Here is an 18,913-nt window from a genome sequence, read left to right as displayed (position 1 = left end):
GAGCCGAAGGGTTTCAACAAGGCCTGGGCTCTTCAGGTTCCTGGCAAAGGTCTGAGCTCTTGTTGACTCCAGAGTCTTGGGCAAGGTATGGATGCTTCTCTGGCCCAGAATCTTGGGTAAAGTCTGGACTCCTAGAGACTCCTGAATCTTGGGCATTACCTGTACTCTTGTAACATCCAGAATGTTGAGAAAGGTGTGGGCTGTTATGGAAGCCAGTTTTTTGGGAGAGCTCTTGACTTTTATACAGTACAGTCTCTTGCTTTCGTTCCAGATTCCTATAGACTCGAGAACCATGCATAAAGCCTGAGCTCCTCTGAATGTCAGAAGTTTGGAGAAATGGTGTGTTTTTGTGGAGACCAGAGGGTTGGGTGAGATATGGGCGTGTAAAGAAATGTCTATCTTGAGTAGAACCTAAGCTCTTCTGGGAGCCAGAATCTTGGGTAATGACTGTATTCTTCTGAAGGTCAGAGTCGTGGGAAAGGCTTGGATTCTTGCAGAGGTAAGGGTCTTGGGTAAGGCCCGGAAGCTTGTGGAGGCCTGGATCTTGAGCAAGGCCTGGGTTCTTGGGGAGGCCTGGGTCTCCGTAAGGCCTGGGTTCTTGTGGAGGCCGTCCTGGGATCATTGCTGGGGTCTGTGAAAGTGGTACCTGGCGATCCTCAAGTCATTTTGTTTGCACAATGAACATCTCAACAGATATAGAGGAATATAGACCTCACCTTCCATACCAGCTGGGTTCCTGGAATGTGAGCAGATAGGTCTTTTATGAATCACCCTGCTTCTCTGTTCATTTTCATTTGACTAACGTTATCGATCATTTTAAGCTGATTCCATTAAGTGGGTCTATATTGAGCACCTGCTATGTGTTTGGAGTCTTGATGGAAAATGCCCACTGGCTGTTTCTATTTCTTTCTCTCTTTTTTTTCCTTTTTGGCCATGCAGTGTGGTTTGCAGGATCTTAGTTCCCCGACCAGGGATTGAACTGGGGCCGTCAGCAATGAAAGTGTGTAGTCCTAATCACTGGATATCCCGGGAATTCCCTGTGGCTATGTGGGCCCTGGCACCCCGCACACCACCACAAACCACCTCCTTTCTTCTTTTTATTCTTCTCCCAGTCACCTCTCTGTCAGGGAACGGTATACCTAGGCCTTTCCCGTCCCCTCAGCCATGCTGGATCCAGAGACTGGGAGGTAACAGTGGGACAGGGCCTCCACCTCCCTGGTCAGCTCCCGCAGCTGCCGTCTCACGTCTCTGGCATTATAGGCTACACGCCCTGAGGAGTGGCGCCGGGGGATGTCTGGGACGTGGGCCGGGCCCAGGATGGGTGGCTGGGCTGGCGAGCACTGCTCCTGTTCTGCTTGGGGCACCCCCCCAACCGTTCTTGTGGCTCAGGGCCTGAGGGCTGTGGGGCGGGGGTTCACAGGGTACGGGTAGGCCTGTAGGCCCAGCTCTGACTGCCTCTCTTTTGAGCAGCCTTCCCTCTACAGTTTGCTGGAAGCAGATGGTCTGGGTAGGTGGCTCCACAGCATCCTGGGCCCAGGGAGTCCAGAACCCCTGGGTGGACTGAAAGCCTTCCTAGTCCTTGGGGCAATTCCAGTTGTGGGAGCAGATTGTTGTGTGCTGACGTGGGGGCTTCTCGTCATTGCTGTCAGTTGTCAGGGGCCCAGGCTACGGGGCGGTGGGCGCGGCGTGCTGAAGAGTCTCGACGGCGATGCGGCGAGTGGGTGGGGGGGACACGATCATTTTCACAGGGTCCATGGTGCACCGAAGGCAGACTGCAGGGGTGCTCTGCTTCGGGGGCTGGGTCTGCTTCCCAGGTGAGCATAACTTAGAAGCTTCTGTGGATCGGGGACAGGTGAGAGGCTGTGGATGGGGGACAGGTGGGGAGCCTGGCTCCTCCAGGGATGGAGAGGCAGGTTGCAGGAAGAGAAGCTGCATAGTTATGGTGTCTGAGCAGGGAGAGCGGGAGGGGAAGGGGCCCATTTAAGGTCAGGGCTAGAACACCTGGTTTCTGCCTTTCCTATTCCCCAACCTCCCCATCCTCCACTTACCTTTCTCACAAATAACATGAAACACTTGGTGTAAGAAGCCACAGAGTCTGCACCAGAGCTAGGTGGGGGAGGACACAGTGACTGAGTGGCCGTGGCCATGGGGGTCCCTAGGGCCCCAACCTACTGTGCCCACAGTACTACCAGCTGCCTTCCTGTCCCACAGGTTCCTGGGGGTAAGTGGGCCACAATGATGTGGGGCTTTCCCTCACAGTGTGCCAAGAGGGAGAGTCCTGGGCCTGTGTTTGACCTTCCAGCCTGGGCCAGGGCTTAGCAGAGGCCAAACCCTTCACCTTGCATGTCTCTCCTGTAGCCAGCCACCTGCACCAGCCCATAGGCCCTCTGGCCTGTTTGGTGTCTGTCCCCATCAGGCCCTGCCTGGTCCTCTACGCCAGGCTCTGACCTCTGCACAATCACTGGTCCTGATCTTAACTCCCCAAACAACCCCATTACCAATGACCACCTCACCCCAGCACTCACTCCCCCTTTCTCTCTGACCTCAGAGCTGTTCACTGGAAAGGGCTGTGGGCTCGGACCCCCTCCTCCTCCCTCACTGGCAGAGTCACTTCTCCAGGGTTTGTTTCTTCAGAGCCCCACCCCTACCTCCCAACATAACAGCAGGCAAAATCAACAATTAAACTTTTATATTTACAATATTCCATCCTGGAGTCTCTGCGCCGTGACAAAGTCATGATGCAATCAAAGGCAGGACTGCAAAGCAGCACTGTGCCAGGACGGTGGACTACATCTCTATTGATTTGTTTGGTTGTGTTAAGCTTATATATGGAAACAGCACAAGGGGGATTTGCGCCCAGGGTTAGGAAAATGAGAAAAACTACTACCCCCCCTACTATTGTTATTACAAAATGGAAAGTACCTATTTCGGCCCCAGGAAACTGGGAACACAATACACAAATGGAAATATAGGAATGTTCCTATGGAAAACACCCCCAATTGAACAACAGTGGCCCTACGAAGGGGTTGTTGATGATTTTGCTTTCATATGGGTCCACTATAAAGAAAGGTTAATACTCTGGCAACAATTGCCAGGTGATAAACAGGAGCGTAGGAGGTATTGTAAGTGCTACTAGTGGAGTCAGGTACACAGGAAATGTAGGATATATTGTAAATATTTTTAAGGCACTATTCAAAAAACTTGCCCATGCATTTAAGAAAAAAAAGTGTCATGAAGAACCTAGGGGTAAGAGAGGAATAAAGATACAGACCTGCTGGAAAACGGACTTGAGGATATGGGGAGGGGCAAGGGTGAGCTGTGACAAAGCGAGAGAGAGGCACGGACGTATATATATATATATATATATATATATACGCTACCAAACGTAAGGAAGATAGCTAGTGGGAAGCAGCCGCGTAGCACAGGGAGATCAGCTCCGTGCTTTGTGACCGCCTGGAGGGGTGGGAGGGAGGGAGACGCAACAGGGAAGAGATATGGGAACATATGTATATGTATAACTGATTCACTCTGTTATAAAGCAGAAACTAACCCACCATTGTAAAGCAATTATACCCCAATAAAGATGTTAAAAAAAAAAACTTGCCCATGCAGAAAGAACATGAAGATTGCACTTCTGTATTAAAGACTTACATAATAGCTTGGCTTAACTATTAGAAAATAACCTGCAACTAATGAGAACTTGGGGAATTATCTTGTTAGTACATCTAGAAACTGGGGACATTTTCAGAAAACTGACAAAAATATTTTGAGGTTAGAACATGTTGAGATGTTTTGATTTTGTACATGATGATGAAACCTGCCTATATATAAATACCCGCTCTGAAAAATAAATCTGTGCTTGACATGCTGACATCTACCAAGGGTGTCAGGTCTTGTTTCCTTCGCCGACGCCGTCCATCCCTCAGGTTTACCTGGACTCGTTGGAGCTGGACTCCGACAATTTACAATATTCTCTTCATCTTTCGCCAGGTTTAAAAATGTGTACAGAGCCACGAAGGGTTGGGGTGGGGACATGGGATTGTCAAGGAATTGTTCTGGGGACAGGGGCTGGGCATTGGAGTCCGTGGTTGAATCATGGGGTCCCCCAGCCCCACTCCCATGCCCCAGTTTGGGGGGCATCTGTCTACAGGGTTCAGGGCCCAGGTCCCTAGCATTTAGAAGGCAGGGCTGTTTGGAAAGGAGCTAGACCAGGCAGGGGAAGGGGTGGGAAAAGAACTAAGTTTCCATGGGTGGAGGTGGGGGCAGAAGGGACAGTCAGGAGGCAAAGTTCTGGGGAGTCAAGACAGGGATTTGGGGGTCAGTGGAAGACAGCACTCCACCCCTATTCAAATTTGGTGCTAATGAACCCACAAAATGCCAGCAGACGAGGATTGGCTCCTTCTCCGCTGGTGTCCCTTGAAACCCTTCCCGACATTGTTCCTTTCCCCAGAGGCCCAAACCGTTTCTCTTTGGGCAGTCCCCTTACACACATCCTTTCAAATCAAATTCTTCCTGCTGGTGTTTGCCCAAGCGCCGTCCCCCACTGCCCCCTCCATCTGTTCCTCAGTACAGCTGACCCCGTTCTCTCCCCCAAACTGTCCGGGGAAGCCTTTCTCCCCTGCTCTCCTCCCCTCCCCCCTCCACTGCTCCTTTCCTTCAGCCCTGGGGGCCCAGGGGAGAGGGGTCAGGTCAAAGGAGGGGGTGGGCAGCTGAGGGGAGAAGCTGGCTTGAGACCAGGAAGGGATGGCTTCAGAGGGGGACAGCGAAGGGGGGAGGGAAAACAGGGGCAGAGAGGGAGGGATGAGACATGGCGAGAAGAGGGACGCAGGCAGCACCCTTTTAGCTGCCACCTCCCCCTCTCCTGTATCTTACCTGCCCTGGCCCAGGGCTGAGGAATCCTTGGCACGTTTTGGGGGGTCTTCGCCCCTCAAACCCACCTCACCAGTTTGGCACGGATGAGCGACGGTCTGAGGACTTGAGGGAAGAAGGGCTGCCCTCAGACCGTGGTGAGGGCTTTGGTCAAACATGCACGGCCTCTGTGGGTGGCAGGTGCCACGCAGCCCCCCACCCCACGAACTCTAGGGAAAGGAAGGGCAGGGCTTAGGGTCTGTTCATCTCCTCAGGGTTTGTCCCTCCCCCTCAGCTTCTGTCAGTTTGAAGTCCTTTCACACCTGCTGTGTGAGAAGTTAAGTGCTGGGCCTGAGGCCCTAAGATGCAGGGCAGTGCTGCAGAGAAAGGGGCCGTCTGCATGGGAAAACGTACATCCACATGCAAGAACATGTTTCCACTCAGAAATGCATCCTGGACCCAGGGGAAGACAAGTTCCCAGGCAGCACAGGGATGCAAGATCTCCTCTCTTCCCCGTGGCAGGGAATGTGTGTCTGTCATCTGTGGAAGGCGAGGTCTGCCCGGGGGAGACCGTGCTTCACCTCACTTGTGCCACGCGGGATACACATGCTTCGCTAGGGCGGGAGGGCTGGGGGCAGGGCAGGGGGGCTGTGATTTCCTCGCTACTTCCCAGGCACCACCCTGCGTCGTCCGGTGGCCAAGAGTCGCTGTTTGTGAACACACCACTTCCAGGGTCTCCAGGGGGTGGGAGGAGGGAGGAGGTGGGGGCACAAATCCCCACAGAAATTCTTTGAGGGAGCCAACATGTGTCCAGGGCGGCAAAAAAAACCCTCACCCTGCACATGGTTTCTCACCCCCTCGTGAGAAAGCACACCTCCACGTGGGAAAATACTTCCACGTCTCCACACACCGAAGACGGGTGTCCAGACGACGGAGGGGAAAAAACACCCCCCTAGTTGTTCAAAGGCCCGGGTCCGGAGAAGAGAACGGGCCACTCCACGCGGGAGAAGCGCACACATCCCGGCGAGGAAACCCATGTCCACCTAAAGCTCCTCGATGTGTCACAGCTCCACACGACAAAAGCCTGTCGCCAAGTCCTCCTCCCTGCCTTCTGAGCTGGCCGGGAGGGCCGGGGAGGGGGGCATCCCCGAGCCGCCCCCTATACCCGAGTGGTGGAGTGGGGATGGGGGAGCGTGTTGCTGTGGCTGGTAGCGGTGGGGGGAGGCGGGGGGAAGGGCCCAAAGGGATGGAGGGAGGGGGACGGCGGGGGAGGGGGTGGCCCCAGGCCGCAGGGCAGCAGGGTCAGGGCCCCGGGGGCCAAGAGTGGCAAATCGTCCGGCGCGCGGCGCAGGGCCAGGGTGTAGTCGGGCGGGCAGGCGGGCGCAGGGCCTCCGCAGGTTCCGCCCCGACGTCCCCGCCCCGCTTCAGCTGCAGCGACACCAGCTCCTCCTCGGGTGGCAGCTCACGGCCGGCAGCAGGGAGCAGGGTGCCCCCGCCGGGCACGCCGGTGCCCGAGCCGCCGGGGCGGGGGCGGGGGTGGGGGGGAGGCTGAGCCGCCTTCACCGCAGCTCCTGCCGCCGGTCCCGCTTGTAGTAGAGGGCGGCGAAGGCAAGGATGCTGAGGAAAAGGAGGGAGGTGCCCACGGCCACGGTGACGCTGAGCTCCGTGGAGTAGTCTCGGGAGTCCCCGGGGAAGCGGTCGTAGGCCCGGGGGCCCGGCTCGGGCTTGGGCTTGGGCTCGGGCGGCAGGGTGGCCGGAGGCGGGGGGCGGCGAGTGCCGAGGGCACCAGGGGGCGGGCGCGGCGGCCGGCGCGTGGCGTAGGGAGGGAGGCGCGTGGTGGTGGTGAAGAGCTCGGTGTGCAGGTTGCGCAGGTGCGGCACGAGCTCCAGCCAGAAGGCCACCTTGTTGGCGCGGTAGCTGGCGCGCACGCGCGGCTTCAAGCCGATGTGCAGGTACTGCTTCTCCTTGCTGTTGATCTCGCTCCACACCACCTCCTCGAAGCGGTTGCGCTTGGTGTGATGAACTTGGTGTCCTGTGGCACCGGCTGGTTGGGGTCGCTGTGGACACAGCGGGGCAGGGAAAGGAGGAGTAAGGGTGAGGCTCCCATGAAAGGCAGGGGTGGGGGCGTGCTATGGGAGGAATGGGGAGAGAGATGGACAGAGATGCAGAGAGCTGGGGAGACGGGAAGAGAGACAGAGACGGATACGAAGAGACAGAGAAACTGCCAGAGAGGGACGGACAGACAGACAAATAGGGATGGAGCCAGACAGCCAGAGACAGTCTGAAATGAGGACAGAGGGGCAGAGAGGGAAGAGACAGACCACCAGTGACAGAGGCAGAGTCTGAGAATGAATGAGATAGAGACATATGGAAACAGAGACACAAAAGGACATGAGAGACATCCAGGGGGAAACCAGCGAGTACAGAGTAACCAGATCAAAGCAAGCAGAGATATCAATAGATTTCAAGAGAGAGAGGCAGAGACAGCAATAGACAGACAGACACAAACCCTCACACACACTCATATACACAGATGGCAGCATTCAGACAGCGGGCCGAGCTCTGGGAGGAGAAGGAGAGAGCTGGGTGGGCAAGGGAGGGAAGGAGAGACAGACACGGAGCCAAAGGCACCAAGTGAACCCGCCCCCCAGAAAAGACAGGGACCTCCCTGTCCAACTCTTCTGAGTCTTCAAAACACACAGAAGAGCTGTCCGGCAGGAGTCTGAGTCGAGAAGGCAAGAGTGCCTTGATGGAGGAATGATGGCCATGTGAAGGAGAGGGAGAGAAGGGGCTGAGGATGGAGGCGGTGTGTGCCCTGACCTGCAGGGATGCCCGACCCAGCCCCTCTGGCCCTCACCCGGTCTTGGCGAAGTTGGTCCAGTAGGTCATGACCACAGCGCTGAGCATGACATCATTCTTGGAGAAGTTGCAGGGGAAGAGGTTGGTGGCACCCACCATGGGCACACCAAAGACGTAGGGTAGCTCATCCCCGTGTGCTGCATCTGCCCACTCGGGCTGGCCCTCAGCCTGGCAGTGGTGGCAGAAGGTGTAAAAGTAGACAGGGGACTGGTAGTCAGCGTGCAACTTGGCGGTGGCCACAGCCGGTGCCACCCACTGGTGGCCGGTAAAGAGCGCCAGCTGGGTCTTGTGCCACATCTCACCATTGTCCCTGTCGGCCCAGTCCGTGTACATAAACTTGATGGTCTCCTGCAGCACATCCTTGCCCTCCGGGTAGCCATACAGGTTGTCCACAAAGTTGGAGACGGTGAAGTCGAAGGCTCTGGCGGACACGCCGTCCTCGCTCTCCGCCGAGTCCTCCACGAACTTGAGGCCCTCTCCCTGGTTGACACCGATGAGCATGTCGTAGTTGGGGAATTCTCCCTGCTGCATGAGGATCTCAGGGTCATCGGGGACTATGTCACCGTCCACCACGGGCCCAAAGGCGATATGGTAGCTGGGGAGAAGGGGTCAAGGTCGCATCACCTGTTCACCGGCCTCCTCTCAGCTCACAGCCTGCTGAGTCCTCTGCTCAGAAGACCCCTCTCCCCTAGTTAGAACCTTCTGAGCCCTTCAGGGTACTTGACCTCTCAGGAGGAAGTCCTCCCTCAAGCACTTCATGGAGCCTCGTGCACACTGGCTCTCTTTAGGCACCTCCACCTAGGGAAGGCTTCTGGGAGAAGGCAGGGCCCCGGGAGGGCCTTGAAGTCCACCTCTCCTGGCTAAATGGAATGCTTGTGGCCTGTGGGCACCTCTCACCCTCAACCTCCTTGGAACCAGCAAGGAGAATGGAGGCCTGGACCTGGCCCTCTCCCACCCCCATACTGGGCGGGCTGTACGTCCTGGTCCACCAGCTCCCGAGAAGGCTTCCGGCACAGACACTCCACGGCCTCGGCGCTGTCCTCCCGGTCACAGCCCACCTTGGCCGCCAGCAATCGTGTGTACTTGAGCGGCTGGTAGTTGACAGACCAGCTAGAAATAGCAGTGCCACTCTGGGCGATGGCCTTCTGGAACAGCCCTGGTGGGACAGGCAGGCTTTAGGCTGGGCTGTATCAGCCTGCGGGAGGAGAAAGGGACCCTGGTGGGGTTGGGGGTGTGAGAAAGGGGAGAAGAGGGACAGGCTAAGGAGGTGGCTGGTACCTTCCGAATGGTGGGAGAGGATCAGAAGGTTGACACAGGAGACCCCTGCCCCAGATCCAAAGATGGTGATGCGCTCGGGGTCGCCCCCAAAGTGGGCAGTGTTCTCACTGAGCCAGCGCAGGGCCTGGATCTGGTCCACAAGCCCGTAGTTGCCTTTTGCAGCCTGGTCCCCAGTGCTGAGAAAACCTGGGGGTAGAGGAAGAAAGGGGGCTTCCTTGGGGTGTCACAGCACGCTTGCCCTCTTTCTGGGCAGCTCAGTCCAACCCAGAAGCCATTCTGCTTCTGCTGGGTTTAGAGGAACCCTGCCAGCAGGCCCTCCTCCCAGACTCCAGCCCCTAGAGTTGGCTACCCACCCTCACCAGGCACCCCAAGCCGGTAGTTGAGTGTGGCTACAATGACGTTGCCGTAGGTGGCCAGGACAGAGCCATCCAACATGTTCCCCGTGCCCTCCACGTAGGAGCCACCATGCAGAAACAGCATCACCGGCTTCTTCCCAGAGTCCCGGATATCTGCGTGGGGAGGGGGCGGGTAGGTGGGCCGGGGGGTGGGGGACAAGGACACAGTCAGACCAGAAGCAGCACCGCCCAGCTCCCAGGCCTGCTGAGTTCCAGCCCAGAGCTCAGGGGACATGTCACTCCCATACCTGGGGGGCAAGACCGGATTCCCCTCCCTCCCTCCCCAGCTAGCCCTGGCGGAAGATCCCTCCCCACCTCCTGCCGGTGTGCCCTACAGCACTTCTCCCCATGCCTGGCAGACCTGCCAAGAAGCCTAGCAGAGGCAGGGCTGGGGGCTGGCCCTCCTCAGGGCATCTGCTGGACCCAGGGGAACTCCTCCCCACACACACACAGCAAATCTCCTTCCTGCTCCTAGGAAGAGCGAGCTCCCAAGGCTGCCACTGGAGCTAGAGATCCTGGGAGGGTCCTGGCGTTTCCTTCGACTCAGGCCGTGGGCCTCAGCTCCACATGGTAGCCTGTTCTGTGGGTGAGGGGGTGCCAGGCCCTAGGGTCCCTGGGGGCTTGGTCTCCTCCCCAGTTACCATGGCAACCCCCAGCTTAATTACTGTGGCCGGAGGCGGCAGGGTGGGAAAGAGCCTGCCTAATGAAGCCAGGGTGCAGCTCTAGTCTCGGACCCCCCAAACTGGCCTAAGTCCTGAGCTCTGGACCCTTCTCTTGCCATGTCCCCAAAGGATCCCATGATCACTCCCATATGTAGAAGGCCCCTTGAGCGGTAATTCTGGCAGAGGGTGGGAGTCTGAGAGGGCTTGCCAGGGTCCCTGCCCCTGCAGCTCCTCCACGATGCAGCCACAGTGCCTGTGCTGGCGTCACCCCTGGCCTCCAGGCCCTCCTCTTTCTTGACACCTGCAATCTCTGACCAGCCTGGGCACTCGGGCAAATAAGATCCAGGCCTGGGCCTCCACAGCTGGTTCCCAGTGCCTCTGCCCGCCTCCCTCAGGCCGCTAGGAACTTCCCTCCTGGCAGAAGGTCAACCAACAGGTCACTGAGACACTCCCCTCCATCCCCCCACAGACAGCTTCCTGCCTCCTGTCTCTTAGGACCTTCTATGACACCTCCTTCCACCTGACTTTGGCCAGGAGCTCCTAGGTAGGCAGTGCCCTCTCTGTGTCCTCCCCCAATCCTATTCTTCCCTTTGTTCCTGAACCTCCAGTGGCCTTCCAACAGTTCAGGCTTGTCTCCTTCCCTCCGAGGTCCTGTCCGAAATGTCCTCACTCCTCCCCACTCCTCCCCACCCAGCACCTCCACTCCCAGTGAGGGGGGAGGGGGAGTCAGAAAGGGGAGGAGCAGGAAAGGGGGCTGGGGCAACAAGAATTCAAAACCAACAACAAAAAAGCGGATCAAGAAAGAAGAAAGAAAAAAACAACAACCAAAAAACAAGAAGCTCTCGGGGCAGATTCAACAAGAAAAGAAAAAAAACCCAAAAAAACAAGAAACCAAAAAGATCCGTTTTTGGAGAAAAAGAAAAAAGTTCTTTGCACTTTTTCAAAATTTTGTGGTGAAACTTCAAGATATTGGGCCCTGCTTTCAAAAATGTCCAAATTCTTTAATTTGCTTCAAATGTGCATTTTCTGCATCGGACAGGCTTTTTTTTGGAAACTGTAGCAGGTTTCTGCTGTCTCGATTGTGTCATCAATTTGCCAACTTAAACTTGTTTTTTTAAATGTTATTTTGCTCCAGATTAAAATTGTTTTTTCAAATGTTATATTACCCAAGTTTCAAAACAGTTCAAATGTTTTGGGCTTCCCTGGTGGTGCAGTGGTTGAGAGTCCACCTGCCGATGCAGGGGACTCAAGTTCGTGCCCCGGTCCGGGAAGATCCCACATGCCGCAGAGCTGCTGGGCCCGTGAGCCGTGGCCGTTGGGCCTGCGCGTCCGGAGCCTGTGCTCCACAACGGGATTGCGGGGCCACAGCAGTGAGAGGCCGGTGTACTGCAAAAAAAAGAAAGAAAGAAAGAAAGAAAGAAATAGCTTCCTTATTTTCAGCTATAATTTGTCTCCCTATAACTTCCACCTGCTGGGACTCACAAACAAATCTAATTGCTTTTGTACTAGCAGAACTATACTCTCATGACTCCCAAGGCTCATTGATGTTACTTGGTTGCTGATGACAACCACGATAGATACAAAGTTTTCTGAGAGTCTAGCTCCATATGAACATCTGCTCCACATTTCCCCAAACTTCTCACTCATTCTCCTTTACAAGTTGCTCCTGAGCTATGATTTTACTAAGCTCTTCATGCTCTCAGACATAAACTGAGAGGAATGAGATTTTAAAAAAATTTTTTTTTTTTTTTTTTACCTGATGCTCTTGCTTTTCCTCTTGTTGCTTCAGTTCCACATCTGGCTTTGGTCTGAATGTTTGCCTTCTGTCACAGCCCCTGTTGCCCTTTGATATCAGCCTGGGAGGAGCAGGAACTGTGCCAGACTCCCCTAGTCTTCATAACATTGACCCCTGAGGAAGGCTGATAAGGACTCAAGAAAAGCCTATGACAGGGCAGATTGGCAGGCCGGGGTCAGACCTCTGGGGAGAGAATGAAGTATTAGTGGGGAAATTCAGGGGTTTTCAAGTGAGGGGCCAAAGCTAAAACGTCCCTCCTCTAAAGGGCTGAGTGTTATTTCTATACATCATACAAGCATCTCCTGTCACGGTTAATTTCATTTCAAAGCTCTACGTTTATTTTAGATTAAGCTGTCCTGTACATATCTATTATGAGCAATATTAACCTATTCTATCACCTTCCAAATCGTTTGTCCTATTCTGTTCACTTTTATTCTCTTTTTCTTACTTTTCCTCTTTATTGGACACAAGACCCAGCCTAGAAAAATACTCTTTGGTGAAGATTTGGCTACCCCTGGGTGAGAGGATTACAGATGATTTTTCATTGAATTTCTTTTCCTTTCCTTTTTTTTCTTTAACTTTTCTGTATTTCCTAAATGGTCTACAATGAACATCAATTGCGTAATTAAAAGAAAACAATTAAGTGAAAAAAAAATAAACAGGTAAGAGACAATTATCTCTTGTGGAGATGCTGGTTAAACTGGAACAAGTGAATATTGGCCAGCAATTATTGATGATGATGATGATGATGATGAACCTATAAACGTTAACTTACAAGGACAAAGGGTCTTTGCAGATGTGATTAAGAAAGGATGTTGAGATGAGGAAATTATTCTGGATTATCCTTGTGGGTCCTAAATCCAATCACAAGTGTTCTCATAAGAATTCAGTAGAGGGACTTCCCTGGCGGTCCAGTGGTTAAGACTTCGCCTTCCAGTGCAGGGGGTGTGGGTTCGATCCCTGGTCAGGGAGCTAAGACCCCACATGCCTCGCGGCCAAAAAACCAAAAACATAAAACAGAAGCAATAGTGTAACAAATTCATAAAGACTTGAAAAAGTGGTCCACATCAAAAAAATCTTAAAAAAAAAGAGAATGAGGTAGAGAGAGATTTGATACCTACAAAAGAGGAGGGGGCAATGTGACCACAGAGGCAGAGACTGGAGTGATGTGGCCACAAGTGAGGGAATGCCTGCAGGCACAGGAAGCTGGAAGAGCACAAAATGGATTCTCCCCTGGAGCGTCTGAGGGGAGCACAGCCCATGCTGACACCTTGATTTCTGCCCTCATATGTCAAACTTCTGGCTGTGAGAGAATAAAGTGTTATTGTTTTAAACAACCCAAGTTGTGGCAATTCGTTACTGCAGCCACAGGAAACTAACATACTTCTCTCCAGTAACTCAAACCATCAAAAAACTCTTTGTTTCTACTCCAATTTGCTTATGCTGAAATGGCATTCTGAAATAGGTTTCTGAATACCCCCTCAGGTTTTTTGTTTTTCTTTTTAACTAAGGTTACTCTTCCTATGGAGTTCTGCTTTGTTGGCACGACACTTTGTACCTGTCTGGCTCAAAAGTTATTTCCAGGATAGGAGGCAGAATACATACCATGACGAATAATCAGCACAGCAACATAGTAAACTGCAGACGTCTGCTCTCAGCTTCAACTTTAACCCTTTTTCACTCACATCATTTCCAAATTCAGTCTCACTTTTATTTCATTTTAAAATTTATTGGCCATGCCACGCGGCATTTGGGATCCTGGTTCCCCAACCAGGGATCAAACCCGCGCCCCCTGCAGTGGAAGCACGGAGTCTCAACTACTGGACCGCCAGGGAAGTCCCCAGTCTCATTTTTAGTTCTACTACCTACCTTAATTCTCAGCTTCACTCTCACACTGAAATCCTTCTGATATCACTTACTTCTAGAAAGATAAAAAGGACTGTCATTTACTGCACATATGCATTTGGGCACAAGGGACCAAGCTGGGAGTGTGGCACATAATACGGAACCTGAGATTACATGGCCAGTTAAGTGGAAGAGATGGCATGCACAGCCAGGTCTGTTTAATACAAATGCCCCTACTCCTTCCACTGCCTTTCAAGTTTGGGATTCTGGATTGCTTCGGAGTCTTCAAAATCTGAAATCTACCTAAGTACCTCCTTTTTCCTTCCCAATCAACAGGAAGGACATTTTTTGGGCAGAAGAACTAGGAACTGTACTGTTTTCTCCTTCTTATTCTTTAATGCACTATTAGGGACCAAATCAGGAGAAGGAAGGATAATGTGAAAGATGAGCAAAGAGGGTTTCTCTTCCTTCTTCAGAGTTCCTTAGTTAAGTCCTCTGGCTATGAATAGTATGTTATCAGGCCAGCGAGGAGCTCACATTCTGGCTCTGATACCACAAAGCAACTTGAAATGAGTAGCTTGTACAGTGGTTTTTTTCTAGGTCTTGGGAAAATGATCTGGACACACTGCTGACAGTTGGCGAAGAACTAGAGCTCCCAATTTATTTGTGTTTATTCACCGAGCACTTCAATTTATCAGCCGAGATAGGTATAGCACAGCTTTCCTGGTCAGTAGACACAAACTGCCAAATACCAGCGTCCATCTCACTCTCAATTCATTTGTCAAGATGATTCGGCTAGAATAGCAGACTAGATAGCATGGTGACCAAGAGTAACAGTGCTGGTTCTACTGACTCTGGGTGAGTCTCCTTTCATTCATTCTCTCATTCAGTCAGCTGTTTTTTAAAGCACCAAGGGCCTTGAAATCCTAGCTCTAGCACTTTTTAGCTTAGAAAGCCTTGTTAAGATAATCTAAACCTCACATTTCTTCTTTGTAAAGTGGAGATAATAATAGTGCCTTCTCCATACAGTTCTTGTGAGAATGAAGTGCGATGATGTATATAAAAAGGTTAGCCTGGTGCCTGGCATATAACGTCAGCTTTTCATTCAATAATCAGTTACTAAGCATTTACTGTGTTCTGTACATGGTACTATGTCCTGGGGCCACCCATCATTTGCACCGTTTAGTGACTGCCTTCTTTGGGCCAGATCTGCAACTTTGATGATCTCAAATTGTCCTCGTAACAACTTATAAGACATGCATTATTTTCACTATCTTATAAATGAAGAAACTGAGTTCAGGGAAGTAAAGTTGAAGATTACACACCTAGTAAGTAGCAGAGCTGGGATTTGGACTCCTATCTATCTGATTCCAAAACCCATTTACTATCATTCTGCCATGCAGCCTTTACTGTTAGCAAGAAGAATGAGACACATGTCCTGTTCACAATCTAGAGGGGGAACACATGTATTAAAGAACTCATTGCAATACAACGTATGTGATAACACCAGGTGTTATTGCATTGTTCTCATTCAGTTCTCGTAACAGCTCTGTGAGGTAGGTACTGTCATTATTCCCTTTTCACAGATGGGGAAACTGAGGAACAGAGAGTTTATGGTGCTTGCAAATACTATAGTCCATATACATGACCACTACAGTCTAGTGCCATTCTGGAGAGCTAGAAACATATGAACAGTGTGCTTGGGGTGTTCTAAGGAGTGTCAGTGACTATGCTTGTGAGAACAAGATAAGATTTCATAAATGAGATGGTATGTGAGCTGAAACCTGCAAGTAATACACCAAGTTGAGGGCTTCCGTGGTGGCTCAGTGGTTAAGAATACGCCTGCCAATGCAGGGGACATGGGTTCAAGCCCTGGTCCGGGAAGATCCTACATGCCGTGGAGCAACTAAGCCCGTGTGCCACGACTACTGAGCCTGCGCTCTAGAGCACGCAAGCCACAACTATTGAGCCCGCGTGCTGCAACTACTGAAGCCTGCGCGCCTAGAGCCCATGCTCCACAACAAGAGAAGCCACCACAATGAGAAGCCCGCGCACTGCAACGAAAAGTAGCCCCCACTCGTCGCAACTAGAAAGGCTGCGCATGGCAACGCAGCCAAAAATAAAATAAATAAAAAAACATAAAAAATGACTAACCTCATTTCCATAAAGACAAGCAAAAAAACTTACCTTAAAAAAAAAAAGAGAGCTTCCCTGGTGGCGCAGTGGTTGAGAGTCTGCCTGCCGATGCAGGGGACACGGGTTTGTGCCCCGGTCCGGGAAGATCCCACATGCCGCGGAGCGGCTGGGCCCATGAGCCATGGCCGCTGAGCCTGCGCGTCCGGAGCCTGTGCTCCGCAATGGGAGAGGCCACAGCAGTGAGAGGCCCGCGTGCCGGAAAAAAAAAAAAAAAAAAGAATGCACCAGGTTGAGAAAGGGCGATGGAGAAGGAAGGGGAAAACCAGGCAGAGGAAACAGCACTTGCAAAGGCCCATTCTCTTCACTGTCTAAAGTCTATCCTTAAAGTACAATGGAGGTCCTTCATAGGCCTGGTACAGAGGACATTCCATTTCTCTCCATTTATTTCCTCATATCTTTCTCCCCATCCCTATCTGACACTCATCACATTCCTCCTGCTGTCCTTCATATGCCACCTCTCCATTTCTTACTAGCTCTCACCTGGACCATTGCAATCACTTGGCAATAGCTTCCCCTTCTTTCACTCTGCCTTCCTTCAATCTATTTTTATTTTTATTTATTTTTGCGGTATGCGGGCCTGTGTGATCACCCATCTCCTCAGACTCTGAAATCTTTAATTCTCCCACTTTCTCCAGAGTAGTCTAAACTACACAGCCAGCAAGCCACTATCTTTAACAAAGTCTTGCCCTGTCTTTCAAATCTCTTATCACCCCCTTTCTTTACGCTAACACTGGTCCTGAAACTTTGGTGTGAATCAGAATCTCCCCTGGGGTACTTATTAAAAATATAGACGCCTGGGTTCCAACTCCAGATTCAACCTTAACGATTCTGTAAGTCTGGATTGTGGGAGTTTGTCGTTTGGTTTTGATGCTGGGGGACATCTATGTTGTTGTTTCCTCCTGGTATTTCCAACTCACTGAATTTTGGAAAACACTACACCAGTTTCAACTTTACCTAAATTTGGTAAGCTCCCCTATGCTTTCTCATTTAATTCGGGAGTTAAATTATTTTCTCCCAGGATCTCCAAATCCAACGCATCTTTCAAAACCCAGATCAAATGCCACCTCTCCCAGGAAGACTTTCTTGCTCTCTTTCGCAGTTCTTTGATATTTAGTGGCACCTCTTGCTTATTCAGGAAGCGTCCAAGCCCCTGACAAGCCAATGAGTTTCTCCTGGTCGGGGAGAGAGGGACACATTCATCGAAGTCCGCCCCAACCCCTAGCCCTCAGGCGGGAATTCGGCGCAAGCACGATACTGTCGAACACTGAATCGATAGTTCTTCCTGGAAAGCCAGGGCACACACGCCCTCTACAGCCCGCCTCAGATGCCCTTCCCCAGTTGGGCACCAGCAAAACCACTCCGGATGTCAGTCTCCCCAAGGTCGGAGATCAGGGAATTGGAGGGCGGGCAGGGACTACTCAGGGTCTTGCTTTCAACTTTGAGCATGTAGCCCGCCACGCCAAGAAGAGACTGCAAAGACGCCTGCGCCTTCCGGCCCTCCCTCCCCACTCCAACCCCGGCGTTCGCCTAGCCCTCCGATTGGCAGCTCCTCGCACCAGCCGAGCCTCAGGGCTGCGGCCCACGTGGCCCACTGGTCGTCGCGGGATTGGTTGTCCGGATCGGGCTGCTACGGCAGCCGGCAGGGTAGCGAGGTGGAGCAGTGTGGGAAGCCCCAAGCCCGTACCTCTGGGACTGAACGGCGGCGGGTGGGCTGCGGTCAGCCTCTGCAGGCCTGGGCAGGCCTCCTGAGAGTCTAGGGCGTAAGAGTTTTGGGGGGTTCGGAAAGCGGGCTGCGGACCCCCTGCCTGAGGCTTTGGTTTGAGCCCTGGATCCGGCCTTGTGTTTCCCCGGAAGGATGGCGTCTCAGTCTTTCCTGAAGTTGGTGGGGTTTGGATGTTATTATTATTATTATCAGCAGTAGTATTGTTATTATTGTTATTATTATCGTTTTGAGGATACACCGCGAATTGGTGATCCTGCGCAGGGTGCCATGCAGAATGCCATGAGTTAGAAGTTGGAGGTCGGAGGGCTTAGAGATGCTTGAGGGACGTCCTTAACCTACGTGAAATGTTGGAGCTAAGTCGGCTTTATAAACCGTGCTGATGCCTGTATAATCCAGGCGCTTAGGGTTTAGTAGGGAGGGTCGTTCACTGACTGAATTAAACCGTCGCTTATTGAGTCGCCTTCTGAGTCCCAGGCATCATTCTGAGTGTAACGGATGCAAAGGCCAGTAAGAGGAAGTCCTGGTTCTTTAGGAGCTCTGCGTAATGGGGCTGGTGGGAGAGACGGGAGGTGGGGGACGTGAATGGGTGAATAATTGGCGTGTGATGCGTACTGTGGTGGGAAAAAGTGCTGTGGGAGTCAGAGGAGGGGATGACTGAGGGAGTTAGGGACCACTTAACAGAGAAGGTGACGTTTGAACAAGGTTTTAGAACTACAGACTTTCTCCAGATTGAAAGGGGTAGGGAAGGCGCTCCAGACAGAGGAAAGCGTACTGAGGAAGAGAACAAGGAAAGTGTGCCCTCTGTGGCTGGAGCACACTTGGAGCTCTGCTCACAAGTTTCATGCTTTTAGACAAGATTATTTAAGTTCTCTTAGCCTGTTTGCTTTTTGTAACGTGTACTTACTTCTGCACAGGTTGATGAGATAAAGGTTCGAGCCTCTAAACAGGCACTTTACTAGTTTCCCTCTCTTTGTGGAATTCAGTTGCTGAATGGAGAACACAGACCATAGCTGTACGTTTTTAACTATGGAGTATCAAGCTATTGACATTTATAAATGGCTGAAGGAGGCATGCTGTGTCTCCAGAATTGTTATTTAGATACAATGCTGAAAAGCTGGAGAGGTTGACATTGTTTGTGTTCCTAGTACTTTAGCATAGCATGTCAGCGATAGTAAACTACGAGAAGGTGTCATTTAGAATAAATAAAATGCAGGCAGCCTTCTCATTCAGAAATTGATCATCCATGTTGTGAATTACCCAGGCTTTGCATTGTTTCTTTTATCTTGCCCATGGCCTGGAGAAAAATGATATT

The 18,913-nt window shown here is 52.0% G+C and overlaps 1 protein-coding gene and 1 pseudogene across 1 annotated transcript; both read right to left on the bottom strand.

The window, feature by feature from the left end:
• Window positions 1-1,112: 1,112 nt before the first annotated feature.
• On the bottom strand, window positions 1,113-2,495 carry LOC116746148 (annotated as a pseudogene).
• Window positions 2,496-4,320: 1,825 nt separating this feature from the next.
• LOC116745251 (neuroligin-2-like) lies at window positions 4,321-9,507 on the bottom strand. Its single transcript, XM_032615819.1, is given in 8 exon segments — window positions 4,321-6,225; window positions 6,228-6,393; window positions 6,396-6,868; window positions 6,871-6,905; window positions 7,706-8,302; window positions 8,671-8,863; window positions 8,986-9,171; window positions 9,345-9,507. Coding segments are annotated over 8 exon segments (1,989 nt in total). The 5' UTR covers window positions 9,466-9,507; the 3' UTR covers window positions 4,321-6,007.
• Between the last annotated feature and the right edge of the window lie 9,406 nt (window positions 9,508-18,913).

Source organism: Phocoena sinus, chromosome 20 (genome assembly GCF_008692025.1).
Source record: "Phocoena sinus isolate mPhoSin1 chromosome 20, mPhoSin1.pri, whole genome shotgun sequence".
NCBI lineage: Eukaryota > Metazoa > Chordata > Mammalia > Artiodactyla > Phocoenidae > Phocoena > Phocoena sinus.
This window is presented reverse-complemented; position numbering and strand designations above follow the sequence as displayed.